Here is a 20,357-nt window from a genome sequence, read left to right as displayed (position 1 = left end):
GACAAACATAACAATGGTTCCGGAAAAGGATCTGAAAGCATCTTTCTTAACAGTACTTCGGATTGCAAAGAATAAAAAATCCCATACCACTGGAGAAGAACTGATTCTTCCAGCTGCTTTAAAAATGTGTGACGTGCTGGTAAGCGAAGATTCTTAAGGCCATCCCCCTTTCTAACAACACAGTTAGTAGGAGAAATGAAGAACTTTCAAATGATGTAAAACGCCAACTAATTGAAAGGCTACATATATGTGAACATTTTGCAGTTCAGCTTGATGAGACAACCAATGTTGGTAATGCAGAACAATTATTAGTTTTTGTTTGTTATGTTTGGCTGGGGGGATATTTTGGAAGATTTTCTTTTTTGTCAGGAGTTACCAAAACAGATAACAGATCAGGAAATATTCAAATTATTGGATGATTTTATGAAAGCTGAATTGCTGAAGTGTGTTGCTGTTTTCATGAACTGTGCTGCCGCTATTACAGACAATAGGAATGATGTTGTAACAAGAATACAAGCCATAAACCCACAGGTAGTTGTAACACACTGTATGTTGCATCACAAGGCCATTGCATCAAAGAAAATGGAACCCAAATTACATGATGTGCTAAATTCAATTTTGTAAAGTCCTGGCCTTTGCATTCACACCTTTTTGCAAAGCTGTTTAGAAATGGATGCAGGACATGACAAATTAGAGTTTCATATGAAAGTGCGTTGGCTATTTCTCAGCGGCGTGTTAGAAAGAGTTTTTGAGCTTGGCAAAGAGCTGCTGGTTTTGTTTTCTGTGCACAATCCAACAATCACCACAAACTGTTCTGGCCGAATATGGCTCGGGACGCTTGCATACTTCGCAGACATTTTTAACTTGTTGAATGCACTGAACTTGTCCCCACAAGGGGGCGATACAACCATACTTGAGGTAAGTGACAAGATTGCAGCATTTCAGAAGAAAATATTTAGAAAACTAGACTGAGCAGTGGAATCTGCCACTACTGACAGAATTTCTGGATCCAAACAGCATGACAATTGACTGTGTGAAAGACAGGATTGTTGCTCATTTTTCAACTTTGTCAGAATACTTCAGTGTTTACTTTAAATATATAAACATGGAGAAATATGATTGGATTCAGGCTCTGTTCTCAACTTTTGCTATATCATCTTGCCATTTGAGTGGAAAAGCAGAACAGAAGCTGTTCAACCTATTGTAAAAATTAAGTTTCAGGAACAGACATCTTGCCAGTTTTGGCTAACTGTTGCTGTGGAGTACACAGTTTTAGTTACAGAAGCAATGAAAGTGTTGCTACCTTTCCCAAAAACATATATATGTGACGCATCATTCTCTGCCATGACAGCTATGAAGACAAAGTTCAGGTCCCGACTGGAAGTGTAGAATGATATACGAGTTTGCTTGTCAACCATCACACCAAGAATAGATACACTCTGCAGTAAGACATGCACACCCATGTCACTGATATCTGTAATTACTCTTATACTTTTTCTTAAAGCGGGGGTTCTCAAACTTCATTGCACCGCAACCCCCTTCTGACAACAAAAATTACTACACAACCCTGGGGGTGGGGGGGGCAAAGCCCAAGGGTTTCAGCAACAAGCAGGGGGCCTATAACCTGAGGACCCCTGCCACCTAGGGCTGAAGCCCTTCAGCTTAGGCCCCAGGAAGTCTAAAGCCAGCCCTCATGACCCCATTAAAAAGGGTCGTGACCCACTTTGGGATCCCAACCCAGTTTGAGAACCACTGTCTTAAAGCATTACTAACAATACACGTTTATATGAAGTACACCTATACTTTTGTCAGCCAGTTTCTCAGTTGGGGACCAAGATTAACATTGCATTTGAAAAGGGGTCCATCAACAAAAAAAGTTTGAGAACCTGTTTTTAGAAAGACATCCAATTTCAACTTAGACTTCAAGTGAAGGAGAATCCACTACCCCCTTTCGTAAATTGTTCCAGTGGTTAATTCCACTATTAAAAAAATATCTACTGTATTTCTGGCCTGAATTTATCTAGTGTCAGCATCTAGCCATTGGCACATGTTAAAGAGCCTTCTACAATCTGAAATCTTCTCCCTGTGCTGCTAATTATAGCCTACGACCATAGGACTTGTATTGTTCCCAGGCAGACCTTTAAAGTCTGTAGGTGTACATTTCTCTGGAAGGTGTCTTGTTTGGGTGATAGTATGACCTGGTCATCTGCACTGGAAGTTCAATATATTCTAGTTATTTTAGACCAAGGAGAGCATATTCCAAAAAAGCGACATCACAAAAAAAAAAAAAAAACCTCTGCTAGCAGCCCCCTTTTATACTGGATTGGGGAAAGGTTAACTTGAGTTCCTTTTGTTGTCCTCAGCTTCAGACGTATGTCCCAGGGAGAGAGTCTCTTTTCTAAGAGGATCCCAGGTAAGTTAGGGCTTTGTGTGTCAGAATCACCACCTTAAATTCTATCTAGAAGCCACTGTATGGCTAGTGCAGCTCTTGAGTGCTGCTGTCACATGTTCATGGTAAGTTGTTATATGGGGTGCTATGTTCTGCACTAGCCATAGTTTCCATGTGGATTTAAAGTGGAGCCCCATTGCATTGCAGTTGTCCAGTCTAAAGTATTTATAATACTACAGAGTAGGTAAAAGTTGTTGAATTCAGTCACTTCCTCCTGCTGCATATGTGGGTATGCAATAGCAGTCTGCCATCCTGTGGTGTCTCACATTAACCTAGTGCACTAAGCAACAAAATTATATTTTGGTACATAACAGCAACACTTGTGGCAATTAAAAGAACCTGATCATATAAAGATTATAGTCATATGGAGGCCTATACTCCAATCACAAAAGAGGGTCTTGTATTCTTCTGCATGTGAAAACTACACCCAATGCATGCCCCTTTTCCCATTCTTGATATCTCTGGCATAATACATCACACTTGCGCTATACTTTCCCTTCTTTGAATTGCTGAAACAGTTGTTCATTTTACTTCTCTAGCTGCTCCTTCAGCATCTCTTGGGAACCTCTCCCTCCCAGGCTGTCCCATGTCACGCTAAGTACCAGGTGATAGCCTTCTCTTTTTCTCTCTATACCGGGGCTCCTAGCACAATATGACCAAATTTCACAGCAACAAATACATTCTGCTGCAATGTGTTCTCGCTGAACTATCTTTCAGTCCCTTTCCTCCTTCTCCAGCACATGACTTTGGCTTATAGTTGAAATACTCATTGGGTAAGATTTGCTGATGGTTATTTTCAGCAATGATTATTTGCAATGGCGGCTTTTTCTCCTATATCTTCTACGGATACAGTTCCACAGACCATGGCAATTGTGATAGTGTCCAGGTAGGCCAGCTCAGAAACTCCCTCCCCCCATGTGCTAGAGAAAAGGGGGAAGTTCATAGCTGGTTTCAGTAGCAAATTTTTCCAGCTGCCACAGCCTCAACTATTGCACTGTTCTCCGGGTAGTTCAGATAACCAGCCAAGAGTTCTGACTCCCCAGCCTTCCACTTCCTAGGTCCACACAATAGTACAGGGAGAAAGCACTGGAATCCAAACTCTTTTGAGAGTTTAATGTCACTCTCCACTTGGGAGACTTGGCTCTGGCAGAAATTTCCACTCTCAAAGAAGCAAGTGTAATAATAGTGCTTGATTTTGCACAAATAAAATACAATAGCCATATATCTGTCACAATAGCTTATTGAGAACCATTAGGCAATATAAGCTCTCAGAAGTTATTTTTGGCAGACTATATTCAGCAGCCAATAAGATAATGTGTTATAGCTGCAGCTGAAGTTTAGACATGTGAAAAAAATACCGTTTTGGGATAAATACCAAAACTTTTCCATTTCTCTCCTTCAAGATCATGTCTGCCATTGTTTGATAGGTCATTCTTGATGTACTTACTACTAAATCAGTAGCTGCAAGCAGTCTGTGAGAGGCCACGCACATTTATGTCACTTTAGAAATAATTAGCACACAGCTCTGCAATTAGCTCTAGCCTTGTCCACTCATTCAGAACTAGTCATTTAAATTGCCTTTGTACAATAGGGTGGTTAAACACTGGAATAAATTGCCTAGGGAGGTTGTGGAATCTCCATCTCTGGAGATATTTAAGAGTAGGTTAGATAAATGTCTATCAGGGATGGTCTAGCCAGTATTTAGTCCTGCCATGAGGGCAGGGGACTGGACTCGATGACCTCTCGAGGTCCCTTCCAGTCCTAGAATCTATGAATCGCAGCACTTTCCTTCAACACAGACTCTGGCTCAGACTCCTGTTAATTCAGCACTATTTGCCAAGTTATTTCAAGTTTTGTCACCTTCCTTCTTCCAGATCTTCAGTACAGGCCATGTCAGTGAGAATTCCCCCCTCCCCTGGATCACTGCAACTGCCAATAATTTTTAAACATTTATCACTGAAAATTTCTCTTTCATTTTGTGTTCTACTTCTTGCCTAGTGCCTGGATTTTCAAGAATGGTGCTCAGAAATACTATGGCGTTCTAGTCACACACAGGTGACTATGTGATCGACCCATTCTCCTTTTCAGTGTAGGGTCAAGGCTTGGCAATTACTTACACACACACACTTAATAAGGAAGGTGATTAATACTTAACAGCATTTTGCATGGGCCAAGTGATTTACACATATTGTCTAATAAATCTTCACAACAGACCTGTGAAGCAAGTGCTATGAGCCCCATTTTGCAGATGGGGAAAATGAGGCAGAGAGGTTAATGATTTATCCAACACAGAGTCAGAGCTAAGATTAGGACTTTTGTGTCCAATGACCACTCTTAGTTTGGTTACACCTGTCTGAGGTACTAAGATCACAGCTACAGGTTTTGATGTTCCAAAATACCATACATCTTCTTTACAGCCTTCCAACAATATTTGCCAGCAGAAGTTTTGGAGGGATTTTTATACCAAGAAATAGAAGATTCGGGATGACTGACAAATAAGAAGGCGAGGGGAAGAAGAGGAGAGAGAAAGAAAAGCCATCAAGCCAGAGATCAATTCTCATTTAATTTTAGGAGAGCCAACGAGGAAAGGACACTCTCTAGAGCAGCATTTTTACCAAACGTATGTAAAAAATGAAAAAAACAGAACAAGACTGACTTGGAAATGTTTTAAGTCAACACTGTGTTTGCATTTCAAATTTCCACACAAAATATTTTATTAAACTAAAACCAGTTACTCAGCCGCCATCCACAGAGGGTGGTTTAACCAACCGAGCCCCCACCTCAGAACCTGTTGCAGTCAGGGAAACTCCTGTCATTGGACTGTGCCAATATTGACAAAATAATCTAGTGGGCGAGCTGGATTATAAAGCAGTTCTGAGAGCACAAGGGCTCCAATCTAGTTGATTGTGTTTCCTCTGTATCATAGGTACAGCATGAATTCACTGGTTTTCCTAAAGACAGATCCAGCGTAGCAAAAGCAAGAAAAAGGTGTGTTGGATTCTAAAGTGTAGATGTCTTTTAAAAAGGTATCAAATCTTTTAAAATAATTTGCCACTGAACTGATTACTTGGCTAACGTGTAGGATTTCCAGTCTCAGTGAGGAGAGGATGTGTGCACACAGGGATGGCCCTAGGCTTAGCCAGGCCTGGTGCTAAATAAGATATGCAGGGGTGTTAGGCAGACAGCTATAACCACTGCAGAGCTTTGGTTCTGGGAGAGCAGGGGGTCATGAGGATTAGATAATGGTGCTTGTCAATGAGGAACTAGGGAGGGTGAAAGTCCCAGAGTTAATTTTTTCAAAGTGTGTATGGTTGAATGGAGAGGCTAATGGTGGGTCAGAAACAAGGTGAAGTGGTAGGTGTATGCTGGGAGAGGGGCCTGAAGTTGCAGGGATCCCAGTACAGGGCCTTGTGCAGCCCACACTTGGTATTTGCCTATGGTCAGCTGTACAAGTATATCAACCCAAGTAACTTAAGGTGCCTAGCACAGCAGCATCTTGAGACCCTCCCTGACCCTCCTCTCTCTCTTTGTGAAGCAAGGAGGGGAGAGACTGCTGCAAAGACGCATTTTGGTTTAACAAAATTGGCAACTTCACCTGGTAGAAGGAATACAAACTTCCAAGGTATGTTTTGTTTTGTTTTCTTTAAATTAATGATAAATTAAAACTGGGAAGTTGATGCAATAAATACGCAAAATATTTCAAATAAAAAAAAGTTACAAGAGCCTCAATGGAATTCTATCCAACTTAACTACAGACTGATTCTTCACAGATCAACAGATGTCTCCAAAATCAGCTGCAGCTCCCCTCCTTGCTAACTGGGCTTGGTAAATAAGTGCTATCACTTATCCTTTGGAATACTGTTAAGACAACAAAATGATACATAGCTCAAGAAAAGAAGTCTACTCCTAAGTTTGTTTTTCATGCTGCCAAAGGGGTAGGAAGTAGCCATGGATGTAGGTCCATGTAGCAGTGTAGAGTGAGAGTGTCACAACACTGGAGAGAGACATCCATCAGCAGGACTTCCTAGACCTGATTGCAGAGCAGATGGGATGTTGGATTACAGGAAGAGTTCCTTGGGGTCTGTCGTAACAAGGGATATATTGCTGGAATTCTCTCGGCCAGTGATAGAAGGTGAGCAGAAAGGGACTAACCCTCTCGGACACTGACCCGGGGCTCTGCCAGTGAGCTGTGCATGATTCCAATAATTGACTCAACACCAGCTCCCTCCAAGAAGGTACGGTGATCCCCTTCAATGACATGGACAGATACTTTCCCCTCACAGACCTACACGTGGCAAAAAAGACAAAAGAAGAAAATTTTATATCCAGAATTCTAAAGCATTTTAGTTCCACATTCTTGCTGCCTTAGCTATAAGACATGAAAGTCTGAGAAAGAAGAGTGAGGTTGAAGGTCTCTTGCTTCTGACATGTTCCATTCTCTGATCTGACTCTATAACCTTTTCATTTCAATGCTTCAATGTATGCACTGTTGAGGGCAGGACCCCTACCTTGGGCCCCAGTAGAAGTGGATCCATTTTCCCCTCACAGCAAGGAATAAGCTGGTGTAGTTGGCTGTGTTGGGAATGTAAACACTTTCAGAAAGATGGTAATTTTAAGGATAGTCTCTTGGTGGGTGGGAACACATGCAATTAACTTTCCTTAAGTGCATGATAAAAATCATATCACACAACGCTCGGTGGGAAGGGGAATAAATGAGAAGTTCCAAAAGGGAAGAGCATCTGGGCTGTAATGAGGAAAGGAAGGAGGAAGGTTATTTTTTTAAAGAAGATCAATAAATTCTCTTCCCCTCCCTGCTGTCTTATGTTATATCAAGGGGGAATAATTTTTAAAAATGAATGCACAAAGGTTAAAAAGCAAAGAGTGTTTTAAGTTGTCTCTGCTTCAACCCTCCTCCTACTGACTTGTTTGCAGACTAGTAGCTCTTCAGAGCACAGAGTGCATTTTGGGAGCTATAGGAATTAGTAGTGGAAACTGTAGGTTGCTGTTAAGGAAATGCTTCAAAATTGGAGTGAGAACTTCTCCTGGACCTCAGCCTCCTTTGAGACTGACACTGGCCTAGAACTGTGCAGTCTCCTCTGCATGTTGTTTTCTGGGGACTCTTCAGTTCTCAGGAAGAGACAGTTGCATAATTATTGCCCCCCCAAGGCAAATATTTTTTGGGGAAGGCAAGAATATGGCTTCCTGCCACTTCCTTCCTGCCCCCCAACTAGGAAAGTGCAGCTTCATACCTGGAACTGTTCCTTAAACTAACCTCTGAGAGCTTGTAATCTCCACCCAGGCCTTCTTCATACTCGTTGTGGGTCTTTGCCCTCAGTAGCGTCACATTCCCATGATACTTGGACTCCGGCACATACTTGTCAGCAGCCTTCAGTTTGTAGTAAAAGGAAGCAGCAGCAAAACTGAGAGTTTCACGGTTGATGTTTTTGTGGCTCTGCGTTATCAGATCCACAGCAGCATTGACACGAGCTTCCAGGTCTTGCAGAGGCAGAAGAGTCTCCAGCAACTGTAGACAGTAAAGAACAATTTACTGCTAAGTGAGGTGCAGCTACCAGCTTCTTCTTGTGTGCAAGAGGCATTTCCCTGTAGCTATAATAAGTGGAGGAACATTACCTTATTGTATTCAGTGCCTGTGAACTGCTGAATGAAGGCACACAACGCTTCAGTCTCTGCCTCAGCCTCATTTCCTGGGGTCAGCTTGGCTCGGTAGCTCTGGAAGAGAGAAAGTGTCACTAATACAAAAAGGGAAGCTCTCTCTTGCTCAGAGTGGTGGCAGATGACAGAACAGTGGTGGCAGATGACAGAACAAGGAGCAATGGTCTCAAGTTGCAGTGGGGGAGGTCCAGGTTGGATATCAGGAAAAACTATTTCACTAGGAGGGTGGTGAAACACTGGAATGCGTTACCTAGGGAGGTGGTGGAGTCTCCTTCCTTGGAGGTTTTTAAGGCCCGGCTTGACAAAGCCCTGGCTGGGATGATTTAGCTGGGAATTGGTCCTGCTTTGAGCAGGGGGTTGGACTAGATGACCTCTTGAGGTCCCTTCCAACTCTGATATTCTATGATTCTATGATTCATTAGATAAGATAACATAGTATGGTGCCCTGTACTTGACAGCAAGTGACTGAAAAGCTTGGGAGAATACAAACAGGACAACAAACCCAGAAACAAAACGAAGAAAATACAGGTGATCTCCACGTGGATGTTACTGGGGGACTGACCAATTGCCAATATTTTGGGGTCCTTTAGAGAGCTGTATGCCAGCCAGAAGGGAGGATATGGGGGTGCTAGGAGTCCTAGCCAGGTTAGGACCCTTGCTTGCAGCACAAGAACATGTTGGAGGCTTCAGCACCTTGAAACAAACAGGCTAATTCCACCATTTATTATAGGACATCTGAATCAGCACTTGCATCCCAGTCAGCTCATGGAGCAGAGCTGCTGTTTTACAGTCACCTACACCTCCTTGTCAGCTATTTTTTTTCCTGGAAGATGGGTCTGTCAATTTTTTAAAATCGCTCAGGTCACATGGAAGGCTCCCAAATCATTAACATTGGTGAGAGACAGGATGGTCTCTGAAGATTCCCCCGGAATCTCTTACCTGAGTGTATGCTGCCACATAGGAGTGGGATCCATCAAACAGGAAGAGGCTGTTGAGTGAATGGGAGGGGTTCTGCTGAGCTTGCAGCTGGGAGCACATTTCAAAGGCTACACAAGCTCCAAAGGAGTATCCTGCAATGCGATAGGGTCCCTCAGGCTGCACCTGCTTCATACAGTCAATGTAATAGGCTGCCAGGCTCTGTATGCTGTCCAGAGGAGCAGCTAGAAAGAGGAAGCAAATATGGGAGTTAGGAACAGGTTGAAATCAGAGTGAGAGATGAAGTTACATCTCTACCAGCTTAGTAATGGCTCCATTAGAAACACTCAACCGCTTTTAAAAGTTTATTTCTATATAGATTATGACCAGGGTTAAATCTATATTTCTGACCAAACAAGTAATTGTGCCCCAGCAGCATCAGTGATGAGCAGAGTCTTGTCCATCACTCTGGCATACTGGCTTCCCTGTGTGAGAACACACTTCCACATTCAAGCATTTTCTATTTACACTGATATTTCTCTTTGCCATGTAACTGGGGATGTTTGTGACTTTTCTAAGTGGACTCAGTCACGGGTCACTGAAGCTTGGAGCTCTGCGTGCAGAGGTCAGAAACTAAGCCCTCTATGTGATGATGAAAGCTACCAAGTGAGGTTTAGAAAGTCAAGATGAATAAGGATACAGATACCTTTTGTGCACTGGAGTCCATAGCTGGGCATACTGAGTCTGGAGGCAAGTGTGTGGAAAACTGTGATGGATCCTTCGATGGGGTGAATGAGGAAAAGAGGGCGTTCTGTGCTCTGTACCTCATTGAGCCGGGTGATTGTTGGCCCTTCTGGATTCACCAGCAGGTTGTTCAAGTCCAATTCAGGGTGCTCAGCCTGGCCAGCTTTCATCAGAAGGGATGGTTTCAGTTCTTTAAAGGAAAGCACATCAGGAGAAGCCAGTTATAGTCAGGATCAGATTAGTGGGACAGGCAGCATAGCCCACAGAGAAGCGAAGGCTCGTTGGATTAGCCCTCTTGCTCACTAGATCATTAAATGGCAGTGAGTGTAATCCATATAGAAATTCAGGCTTGGTGCCTCAGAGGGGATGTTCTGCCAGTACCTTGAGGAAGGGGGACTCAGAAAGGACACCACCTCTTCCCCCACAAGCCTGACTTTGGATTTTGCTGTTCCCTCTGAATTTCTGCCTTTGTCATTTCCCTGTCCACACTGATACTGCTGCTAAAGGCTAGTTCATGGTTCAGGCTATTTGATGCTAGGTCTCTGCATCCGCATTGCTGACGCTATCTAGGGAGCACCTGGAGAGCTGTCTGAGCTGTGTTGGTGATCAGGCAGCAGAGAAATGGAGATGGGAGACAAAATAAGCTTCTTTCTCCTGGCCTTGGGTCTTCTCTTAGGGACTTCCATGCTCCCCGCCACTCCCCCCGCCAATAACTGGCTGGACCAATCCACTGGGGCACCACAGCTCTAAGTGGCAGTGCTATGCCCACTTGTTACTTACAATACTATCAGTTCACACCAGGCCCCATTCCATTACCTGTCACTAAGAGGCTCTCACCATTACATATTGAAAGAGACAGCATGGGAGTCTGTTTATTATTTTAAATGTATATGGACCCCAATGGCTATTTTAGTGACCCTAGTCGTCCGTCCCCCCCAGGCCAAATTCAGATGACGTACCCTCTGCTGTTCCAGACTTGGAGGAAAGTTCTCGCAGTTTATTAATTGTAAGCAGTCGAATCTCTCTCATAGTCATGACAATATCGTAGTCCCTCTCCAGGGTCTGACGCACTTCCACTCCCATCAGGGAGTCCAAGCCTAGATCTGCCAGAGAGCTCTCAGCATTCAGACTGCTCACATCACGGACACCTGATGAAAAGAACCAGATGTTTGAAAAACAGACTGATGTCCTTCTACTTTTTGGACTGTTCCTGCAATTATTATTTAACATGGGTATTACGGTAGTGCCTAAAGGCCAAGCAAGAGTAGGATCCCACTGTGCTAGGCACCATACAAAAAGAGAGCAGCAGATGATCCCTTCTTCGAAGAACTCAAACTAAATAGACAAGATAGACAAATACCCCATCCCCTATCCTAACACACCAGCAGAATTAATAATGTCATGGCAGCAAATGACATGTTGGTGCCACGATTTTTAATTATTATTAATTTGCAGTTTTACTTACGAGAGAGATCAGCTAAATGGGAAGAAAAGGGAGAGGAAGAATGGGTGAGGAGCAGGTGTGGCATGAAGCTGAGGTGAAGAAATGGTGAGGGGGGGGGGGGGGGGAGGATGGAGCAAACAGCCAATCAGCACAGGGCAGAAAGAGTCCAGTCAAAATTGTAGAAAGTTCTATGAATGTCCAAAGGACCCAAGGACCCTGCTCCTTCTGCCCCTTCAACATCTTGCAGCAATTTCTCTTCTTCTCCTCTTTCCCCCATTTAGCATCTTCCAGGGCTCCATCCTCTGTACCATGACCTTTTCTCTCAAGCCTCACTTCTTGGGCAGCCCCATCCACTTCCTTCAGTTCACCCATCATTACCTCTGGGCAAACTTTTCTCAAATGTACTTCACACTTTTGTCCAAGTTCTTATATCTTCCTGGATAGTTTACAAAAAATATTGAGCAGAGGGTGGTAGTATTTGTTTATGGCAGCACCCATGATGTGCTAGGTGCCAAAAGAGGTACCTCAGTTAAAACAAGCTAATTAAAATTAATTTAATATTAGAAAACAGAGCAAAGCTAATATTTTATGCTAATTTTACAGACCACTAGAAAAACTGAAGTATTCACTAGAGGAACTCACTTATACCTTACCAGCAAGTTGGTAAAATATCCTAGTCATTGCAGATGCAACACTCCTGTTCCCCCAAATCATCTCCTCACTGGCTCCCTAGAACTTTCACAAGTCACCTACAGTCCATCCCCCATAGCTGGGTCACACCCTGGACCTGGTGTTTGGATTAGTTGTCCATTTACATAACAGTGCAAGCCACCATAGACCTATCAGTTCTAGCCAATAGCATCCAGTATCAAACACTGCGTTCCTGGGCAAGCTCACAGAAACAATAGCCAAAGGCCAACTTCAAGCTCATCTAATTGACGCTAATATCCTAGACCCAGCATAATCTGGATTCAGGCTAAGACATGTGACTGAAACCACTTTAGTGGCACGGATGAACATCATTCCACTGTCAATGGCCAGAGGGCAGACACCCATTCTCATCCTCCTGAACCCTTTTTACAACATTCAACACTGCTGAGCATTCACAGATTCCAAGACCAGGAGGGACCATTGGATCATGTAGTCTGATCTCCTTAAAACAGGCCAGAGGACTTTCCCAAAATCATGATGGAGAATCTACCACAAACCTTGGTAAATACTAATGGTTAATTACTCTCACCATTGAAAATGTACACCTTATTTCCAGTCTGAAAATATCTAGCTTTAATTTCCAGACAGTGGATTGTGTTATAGTTTTCTCTGCTAGATTGAATAGCCCATTAAATATTTGTTCCCCATGTAGATACTTACTGACCACTCAAGTCACCCCTTAACCTTCTCTTTGTTAAGCTAAATAGATTGAGCTCTTTTAGTTGATCACTATAAGACATGTTTTCTAATCCTTTAATTATGCTTATGGCTCTTCTCTGAACCCTCTCCAATTTACCAACATTCTTCTTGAATTGTGGGCACCAGAACTGGACACCATATTCCAGCAGTGGTCGCACCAGTGCCAAATAAAGAGATAAAATAACCGTGCTACTCCTACTGGAAATCCCCATTTATGCATCCCAGGGTCACATTAGCTCTTTTAGCTACAGGACCCTCTGTTGCTTTTTACAGATTCAGACTAACACGGCTACCCCTCTGATACTCTCCAACCATGTTCTCTCTCCCTTGAATTTTTGCATTGACGACTACTCTTCTGCATTCAGTTCAAGCCTCTCAGCCCCTCACCCTTAAGGCTTTTCATAAAGGCTCCTGCCTATATCTCTGACCTCATTTCCTCCTACACCAAATCCTGCTCCGTGTTACTCCTGAGGGAATTTTGCACAACAAATAAAATATTCTGTGCCAAAAAAATTAAATATTCTGCGCACAATATTTTAAAATTCTGCAAATTTTATTTGTCAAAACATCACAATATAATCACACAATTTTCAATTATTTGCTGACAAGTATTTTGAAATAAATTACCAAAATAATTGAAAATGGTGTGATAATATTATTGTTTGTGTTATTTTGACAATTAAAATATGCAGAACTTTGCAGAATTTTAATTTTTTTAATGTTTCAATGCAGAATTCCCTCAAGAGTACCAGGGTTCTGCGTGGCACAATCTGTGTATGGGCAGCTCGGTGAGGGTCCAGGTGCAGGGGGGAATCTGGGTGCACAGGGGCTCAGTGCAGGGTTCTGGGTGCACGGTGAATGGGACTCTGCAGTGCGGGGGTGGGTGAGGTGAAGGTGGTTAGGGCTCAGTTGGGGGAGGAAGTGGGGCTTGATGGAGGGTCAGGGTACAGCTGGTTTGGACTCATTAGGGTGTGGGGGGGTCCAGGTTTCAGGGGCTTCTGAAGCAGGGGATGAGGCTCAGCAGGGTGGGGATTTGGGGGACTTGGTGGGGGGGTTCTGGGTGTGGTGGGCTTCTGATACAGAAGGGGCTCAGGGGAGAGAGAGTGTGTGTTCCAGGTGCTCTGTGGGGGGTGTGTGTCACTGTACGGGGAGCTGCTCCCCCTGTCCACCCAACCCCCATGCATCCGGACCCCCCCCCCCCCCCCAATCTGCCGCCCTCCATCTCCCCGTTGGAGCCATCCCACTGAGTCTCCCCCCTTCCCCAGGTTCCTGCAGACAGGGGAAGTTTCTGGGGCTTGACCGGACCCAGCCCTGGCTCCTCCGTCCAGGGAAGGGGGAGGGGGAAAAACTCAGTCTCCATCGTCCTCTCCTCCCCACCCCCAGCTGGGACTAATGTTCCTGGGTGGCCAGGGCATCCTCAGACCCCCCAATTATTTACCTCTAACCCTCCCCTCCCCCCCCCGGGGAAAAATCCCACCACCTGTTCCGTGAGGTCAGCTCTGACCACAGCCTGTGCTGCTACTGTATCTGTATGCATCTCGATATTGTGAAGTCTTGGGATCTAAGGTCTAGCCTTCAATTTGTGCATTTTTCCCTACTATGAAGTTCTGTGCACATGCACAGTGCTATAAAAATAGTGATACAAGCAGCACTCCCACAGCTGTATAAGAAAGAGATACTTCTAGAGAGTGAATAGACGCTTTTGGACCAGAGCAGGATGCACACCTGCACACAATTCCCTTCAGACAGTGGCTGGCACTATAACAGAGTTTAAAAGAGACCTGGATAAATTCATGGTGGTTAAGTCCATTAATGGCTATTAGCCAGGACGGGTAAGGAATGGTGTCCCTAGCCTCTGTCTGTCAGAGGGTGGAGATGGATGGCAGGAGAGAGATCACTTGATCGTTGCCTGTTAGGTTCACTCCCTCTGGGGCACCTGGCATTGGCCACTGTCGGTAGACAGGATACTGGGCTAGATGGACCTTTGGTCTGACCCGGTACGGCCTCTCTTATGTTCACCAATACACTTCCTATAGCAGATTCTAGAGTAAGTTGTGGCTTCTAGAATTCTGATCACAGAATGTTTGTAATTATTAATGATCTAATTTACCCAGGATGTGGGCAACAGCCTCCACAAGGTCCCGCTGGCTGCTTCCTTCACTCTTCACTGAGACCTTCTCTGCCAGAACAAAACTAGACATGACAGGATGAGGCTGATTCAGGAAGCGGTCCAGAACTTCCAGGCATGAGCTGAGTCGCTGGGGAAGAGTTCCACCAACCACAGTGTCGTTACTGCCCATTGTCTCCAAGACAACACCCACATCACCAATGGCGCCCCACTGCACGGCCAGGCCTGCGAAAGAAGGCAGAAAAGAGAACACATTAAATGAATAACTGGAGCACATGGCAGCAGGGAGAGGGGAAAGCTAAAGAAAACAGAGCAGGTGTCTTCATTCACTTGAAAATCTGGGTGAAGGGTCAGAATCTGGGCAAACGTAGCAGGGACAAGCAGGACTTGGGGAAAGTCTAATGAATGTCACAGAAGTATGGGGAATAAAAAAAAAAAACAACAACACACACCACACAACCACGAAGAGAGAATTAGAAAGGCCAAGTCACAAAACGAGATTAAACTAGCTAGGAACATAAAGTGTAACAAATAAATATTTTACAAATGCATTAGAAGCAAGAGGGAGATGAGGACAAGGTAGGTCCATTGCTCAATGAGGAAGGAAAAACAATGACAGAAAATGTAGCAATGTCTGAAATATTAAATGTCTTTTTTGTTTCAGTTTTCATCAAAAAAGATTAGCAGTGATCGGACGACTAACATAGTGAACATCAGGGTAAATGGGGTAGGATCTGAGACTAAAAGAGGGAAAGAAGAAGTTAAGAATTACTTAGACAAGTTAGACATCATCAAGTCAGCAGGGCCAGATGAGATCCTTAAGTATTCTAGGATGTAACTGTCTGAAGAGAACTCTGAGCCATTAGCGATTATCTTTTGGAACTCATGGAGGATAGGAGAGATCCCAGAGGGCTAGAAAATGGCAAATATAGTGCCAACCTATAAAGGGGGAATATGGACAACCCAGGGAATTCTAGACCAATCAGCTTAACTTGGGAACCAGGAAAGATAATGGAGCAAAACCAAAACAAAACAAAAAAATCATTTTTTAAGTACCTAGAAGATAAAGGTGAAAAGTAACAGTTAACATGGATTTGTCATCAAGAACAAATCACGTCAAACCAACCTAATATCCTTCTTTGACAACCCTTGTGCATAAGAGGACATCCGTAGATGTGGTATATCTCGACTATAGTAAGGTTTTTGATATGGTCTTACATGATCTTCTCAAACTTGGGAAAGATAGCCTAGATCAGTGGTCCCAAACTTTTTTGATCGCACACCCCTATCAGTAAAAAAATTTTGAGCATGCACCCCCTGCCACGCTGGCTCATTTTTGCCGAAGAAAAAAAAAAAAAAAAAGCCGCTTGGACTCCCGCCCGAACTGCCGAAGCACCCCACTTTGGAGACCACTGGCCTAGATGAACCTGCTTTAAGGTCCAGCATAGTTATAAATGGTTCACAGTCAATCTGTAAGGGCATATGGAGTGTGTCCCAAAAGTATCTGTCCTGCATCTGGTCCTATTCAATATCTTCATCAATGATTTAGATAATGGCATAGAGAGTATGCTTATAAATGCTGTGGATGATACCAAGCTGGGAGTAGTTGCAAGCGCTTTGGAGGACCAGATTAAAATTCAAAATGATCTTGACAAACTGGGAAAATGGCCTGAAAGAAATAGGATGAAATTCAATATAGGCAATGTACTACACTTAGAAAGGAATAATCAATTGCACAGAACACAAATGGAAAATGACTGACTAAGGAACAGTACTGTTAAAAGAGATTGGGGAGTTATTGTGGATAAACTAAATATGAGTCAACAATGTAATACTGTAGGAAAAAAAGCAAACATCATTCTGGGATGTATTAACAGGAGTGTTATAAGCCAGACACAAGAAGTAATTCTTCCACTCTACTCCGCACTCATTAGGCCTCAGTTGGAGTACTGTGTCCAGTTCTGAGTACCAGACTTTGGGAAATATGTGGACAAAGGAGAAAGTCCAGAGGAGAGTAACAAAACTGATTAAAGGTCTAGAAAACATGATCTATGAGAAAAAAAAAAAAGATTCAAAAATTTGGTTTAGTCTGGAGAAGAAAAAGACTGAAGAGGGACATGATAACAGTCTTCAAGTACTGGGCTTCAATTGCAGCAAGGGAGATCTAACTGTAACAAGCAACAGAGAGTCCTGTGGCACCTTTAAGACTAACATGTATTGGAGCATAAGCTTTCGTGGGTGAATACCCATTTCGTCGGATGCATTCATCCACGAAAGCTTATGCTCCAATACATCTGTTAGTCTTAAAGGTGCCACAGGACTCTGTTGCTTTTTACAGATCCAGACTAACACGGCTACCCCTCTGATACTTAACTGTAACAGTAGTTAAGCACTGGAATAAATTACATAGCGAGGTTATGGAATCCCCATCATTGGAGGTTAAGAACAGGTTAGACAAACACCTGTCAGGAATGGTCCAGATAATATTTAATCCTGTCTCAGTGCAGGGGATAGGTCTAGATGACCCATCAAGGACCCTTCCAGTCCTACGTTTCTATGATTCTATGCGGACTGACAAGCCACAGAGTACAAAGGGAGTGTGTGCGCGTGTGCATGAGCCAGAGAACGAGTGGGGAGGAGGGAGCTCTGAGCATTCATGCTTGCTCCAGAGAAGTGCATGAGCTATCTTGGTATTAATTTTCTTCTGGTTGTTGATGGAGTGGGCATTATCTGTAGAAGAGGCCCTGCATTGTTACCTGGGAGCCCATCATGCCGTCGCTGCTCACAGATGCGCTCCATGGTAGAGTTGGCAAAACCATAGTTACTCTGCCCAACATTTCCTCTTCCACAGCTTATAGAGGAGAAAGCAACAAAATAATCCAGGTCTGGACACTTTTCACGACTCACCCTAGGAATAGAATAGAAGAAAATGATACTAATTAACAACTTGTTTTAAAAGGATCATTCCCCTCTCTTGTTACAGTAACAAGTTGAGACCCTTCTGAATGTTATTGGCCTCCAGCCCCATTTAAACACCCCACATGTATCCCTCCTATGACACCTACCAGTCTAGGTGAAGGGTGCCTGCATACTTGGGTTTGCTGACATCATGGAAGAATTCTGGAGACTGATTCTCTAGCATAGCATCTTTAAGGACCTGCAGGAGATAGAAGAAGCAACTTCAACATCTCTCCAGTCTCTGCTCAGGGGGAATCTAACCATGCTGCAATTTCAACCTCAAAAATATGCACAGATTCTCCATTAAGTTCTGGAACAAGAGACCCAGCCAAGAGCTCCCAGAAAAAAAGCGGTTACCTACCTTCCGTAACTGTTGTTCACGTCCATTACACATTAGGTGTGCGCGCGTTGCGTGCACGGACGTCAGAAACTTTTTCCCTCAGCAGCTCCCGTCGGGCTGGCAGGGTCCCCTCCTCCCGCCAGAGCGGCGCCCTGCTCTAGCGTATATATATCCCTGCGGGCCCAACCCTCCCTCGGTTCCTTCTTGCCGGTGACTCCGACAGAGGGGAAGGAGGGTGGGAAGTGTAATGGACGTGAACAACACATCTCGAAGAACAACAGTTACGGAAGGTAGGTAACCGTTTTTTCTTCTTCAAGTGATTGTTCATGTCCATTACACATTAGGTGACTCACAAGCTTACCATTGGAGGAGGGTAGGAGTCAAGGAACAATTGATTGAAGCACAGCCCTGCCGACCACCGCGTCCTCTCTGGTCTGATGATGGATCGCATAGTAGGCTGTGAATGTATGCACCGACGACCAGGTGGCCGCTTTACAGATTTCCTGGAGTGGAACCTGTGCCAAGAAAGCCGCTGAGGACGCTTGGGCTCTAGTTGAGTGAGCCCTGATCTCCGGGGCTGGTACGTTGGTGAGCTCATAGCATGTGCGTATGCAAAGCATGATCTATGCTGACAAGCGTTGCGCCGAGATAGGCTGGCCTTTCATTCTTTCCGCAATGGCAATGAACAGTTGCGACGACTTGCGGAAAGGCCTGGTCCGTTCCAGATAGAATGCCAAGGCTCTACGGACATCGAGGGTATGCAGGCTGCGGTGGCTTGGGTCCGTATGGGGCTTAGGGAAGAACACCGGTAAACAAATGTCCTGTCCCATATGAAATTGCGTGACCACCTTAGGAAGGAATTTGGGGTGTGGCCTCAGTTGCACCTTATCCTTATAAAAAACTGTATAAGGAGGTTCCGAAGTGAGGGCTCTCAATTCCGATACCCTCCTAGCCGATGTGATGGCCACTAGAAACGCTACCTTCCATGAGAGGTGCATGAGGGAGCAAGAGGCTAGGGGTTCAAAGGGTAGCCCCTGAGTTTAGTTAGGACCAGGTTAAGATTCCATGCAGGGACCGGCGGGCGCGAGTAGGGAAACACCCTCTCCAGCCCCTTGAGGAATCTGACTACTGTGGGGTTGGAGAACACCGAACCCCCCAACTCTCCGGGGTGGAACGCCGATATGGCAGCCAGATGCACTTTAATTGAGGTGGGGGCAAGCCCTTGATGCTTGAGGTGCAGCAAGTAGTCCAGTATTGATGGGACGGAAGCCTGCAGAGGCTGTACGTGATGAGGCTCACACCAGTGGGAGAACCTCTTCCATTTGGCAAGGTAGGTCGCTCTTGTGGAGGGCTTCCTACTACCAAGAAGAATTTGCTGGACCTGGTGGGAACACCTGTGCTACGTATCGCTTAGCCAGAGAGATACCATGCCGTGAGATGTAGTGACGGTAGGTTCGGGTGGAGTAGGCGACCCCGGTCCTGCGTGATGAGGTAGCGACGGAGGGGGAGGGTGATCGGGGCAGTCACGGACAGTTCCAGCAGGGTTGTGAACCAATGCTGGCGTGGCCACACTGGTGCGATGAGGATGACTGTCGCCTTGTCCCTGCGGGTCTTGAGCAGGACCCTGTGAATGAGCGGGAATGGTGGGAAGGCATACCTCAGGCTCCCGCCCCACGGAATCGCGAAGGCATCTGCCACTGAGCCAGGGCTGAGGTTCTGGAATGAGCAAAACTGAGGGAATTGGCTGTTGTCCTTGGTGGCGAAGAGGTCCACCTGGGGAAACCCCCACCTCTGGAAGATTGAGTGCAGGACATCCTCTCTTAGAGTCCATTCGTGCATGTGGTAGGACCGACTGAGGCAGTCTGCTAACCCGTTTTGGACCCCTGGGAGATATGCTACCAATAGGTGGACTGAATGGGCTATACAGAAGTCCCATAGGAGGAGCGCCTCGTGACAGAGGGGAGAGGATCAGGACCCGCCCTGCTTGTTTATGTAGAACATGGTGGTAGTGTTGTCCGTCAGAACTGACATGCTGTGGCCTTTTATGGTAGTGTGAAAGGTTCGGCAGGCGAGGCGAACTGCCCTTAACTCCTTCAGATTGATGTGAAGCAACTTTTCTTCCCTGGACCATAAGCCCTGGGTCCGTAGGTCCCCAAGGTGCGCCCCCCAGCCCAGGTCCGACGCATCTGTTACTAACGTCAGAGTGGGTTGCGGGGTGGCGAAAGGGACCCCTTCGCAAACCTGCTGCTGATTGAGCCACCAGCGGAGGCAGTTCGACACCCGAGCCGGGATTGTC

General features: G+C 45.0%; 1 protein-coding gene across 1 annotated transcript in view; it reads right to left on the bottom strand.

The window, feature by feature from the left end:
* Nucleotides 1-4,993: 4,993 nt before the first annotated feature.
* The window catches only part of FASN (fatty acid synthase), a 71,908-nt gene continuing 56,544 nt past the window's right edge, over nucleotides 4,994-20,357 (bottom strand). Inside the window, exons 35-43 of the mRNA XM_054046566.1 lie at nucleotides 17,829-17,920; nucleotides 17,520-17,671; nucleotides 14,746-14,988; nucleotides 10,741-10,929; nucleotides 9,744-9,971; nucleotides 9,062-9,282; nucleotides 8,081-8,179; nucleotides 7,722-7,973; nucleotides 4,994-6,734 (exon numbers count right to left, since the gene is read on the bottom strand). Of these exons, the coding sequence (XP_053902541.1) occupies nucleotides 6,597-6,734; nucleotides 7,722-7,973; nucleotides 8,081-8,179; nucleotides 9,062-9,282; nucleotides 9,744-9,971; nucleotides 10,741-10,929; nucleotides 14,746-14,988; nucleotides 17,520-17,671; nucleotides 17,829-17,920 (1,614 nt within the window). The 3' untranslated portion in view covers nucleotides 4,994-6,596. The remainder of the gene's footprint in view (nucleotides 6,735-7,721; nucleotides 7,974-8,080; nucleotides 8,180-9,061; nucleotides 9,283-9,743; nucleotides 9,972-10,740; nucleotides 10,930-14,745; nucleotides 14,989-17,519; nucleotides 17,672-17,828; nucleotides 17,921-20,357) is intronic.

This window comes from Malaclemys terrapin, chromosome 13 (assembly GCF_027887155.1).
Source record: "Malaclemys terrapin pileata isolate rMalTer1 chromosome 13, rMalTer1.hap1, whole genome shotgun sequence".
Lineage (NCBI taxonomy): Eukaryota > Metazoa > Chordata > Testudines > Emydidae > Malaclemys > Malaclemys terrapin.
This window is presented reverse-complemented; position numbering and strand designations above follow the sequence as displayed.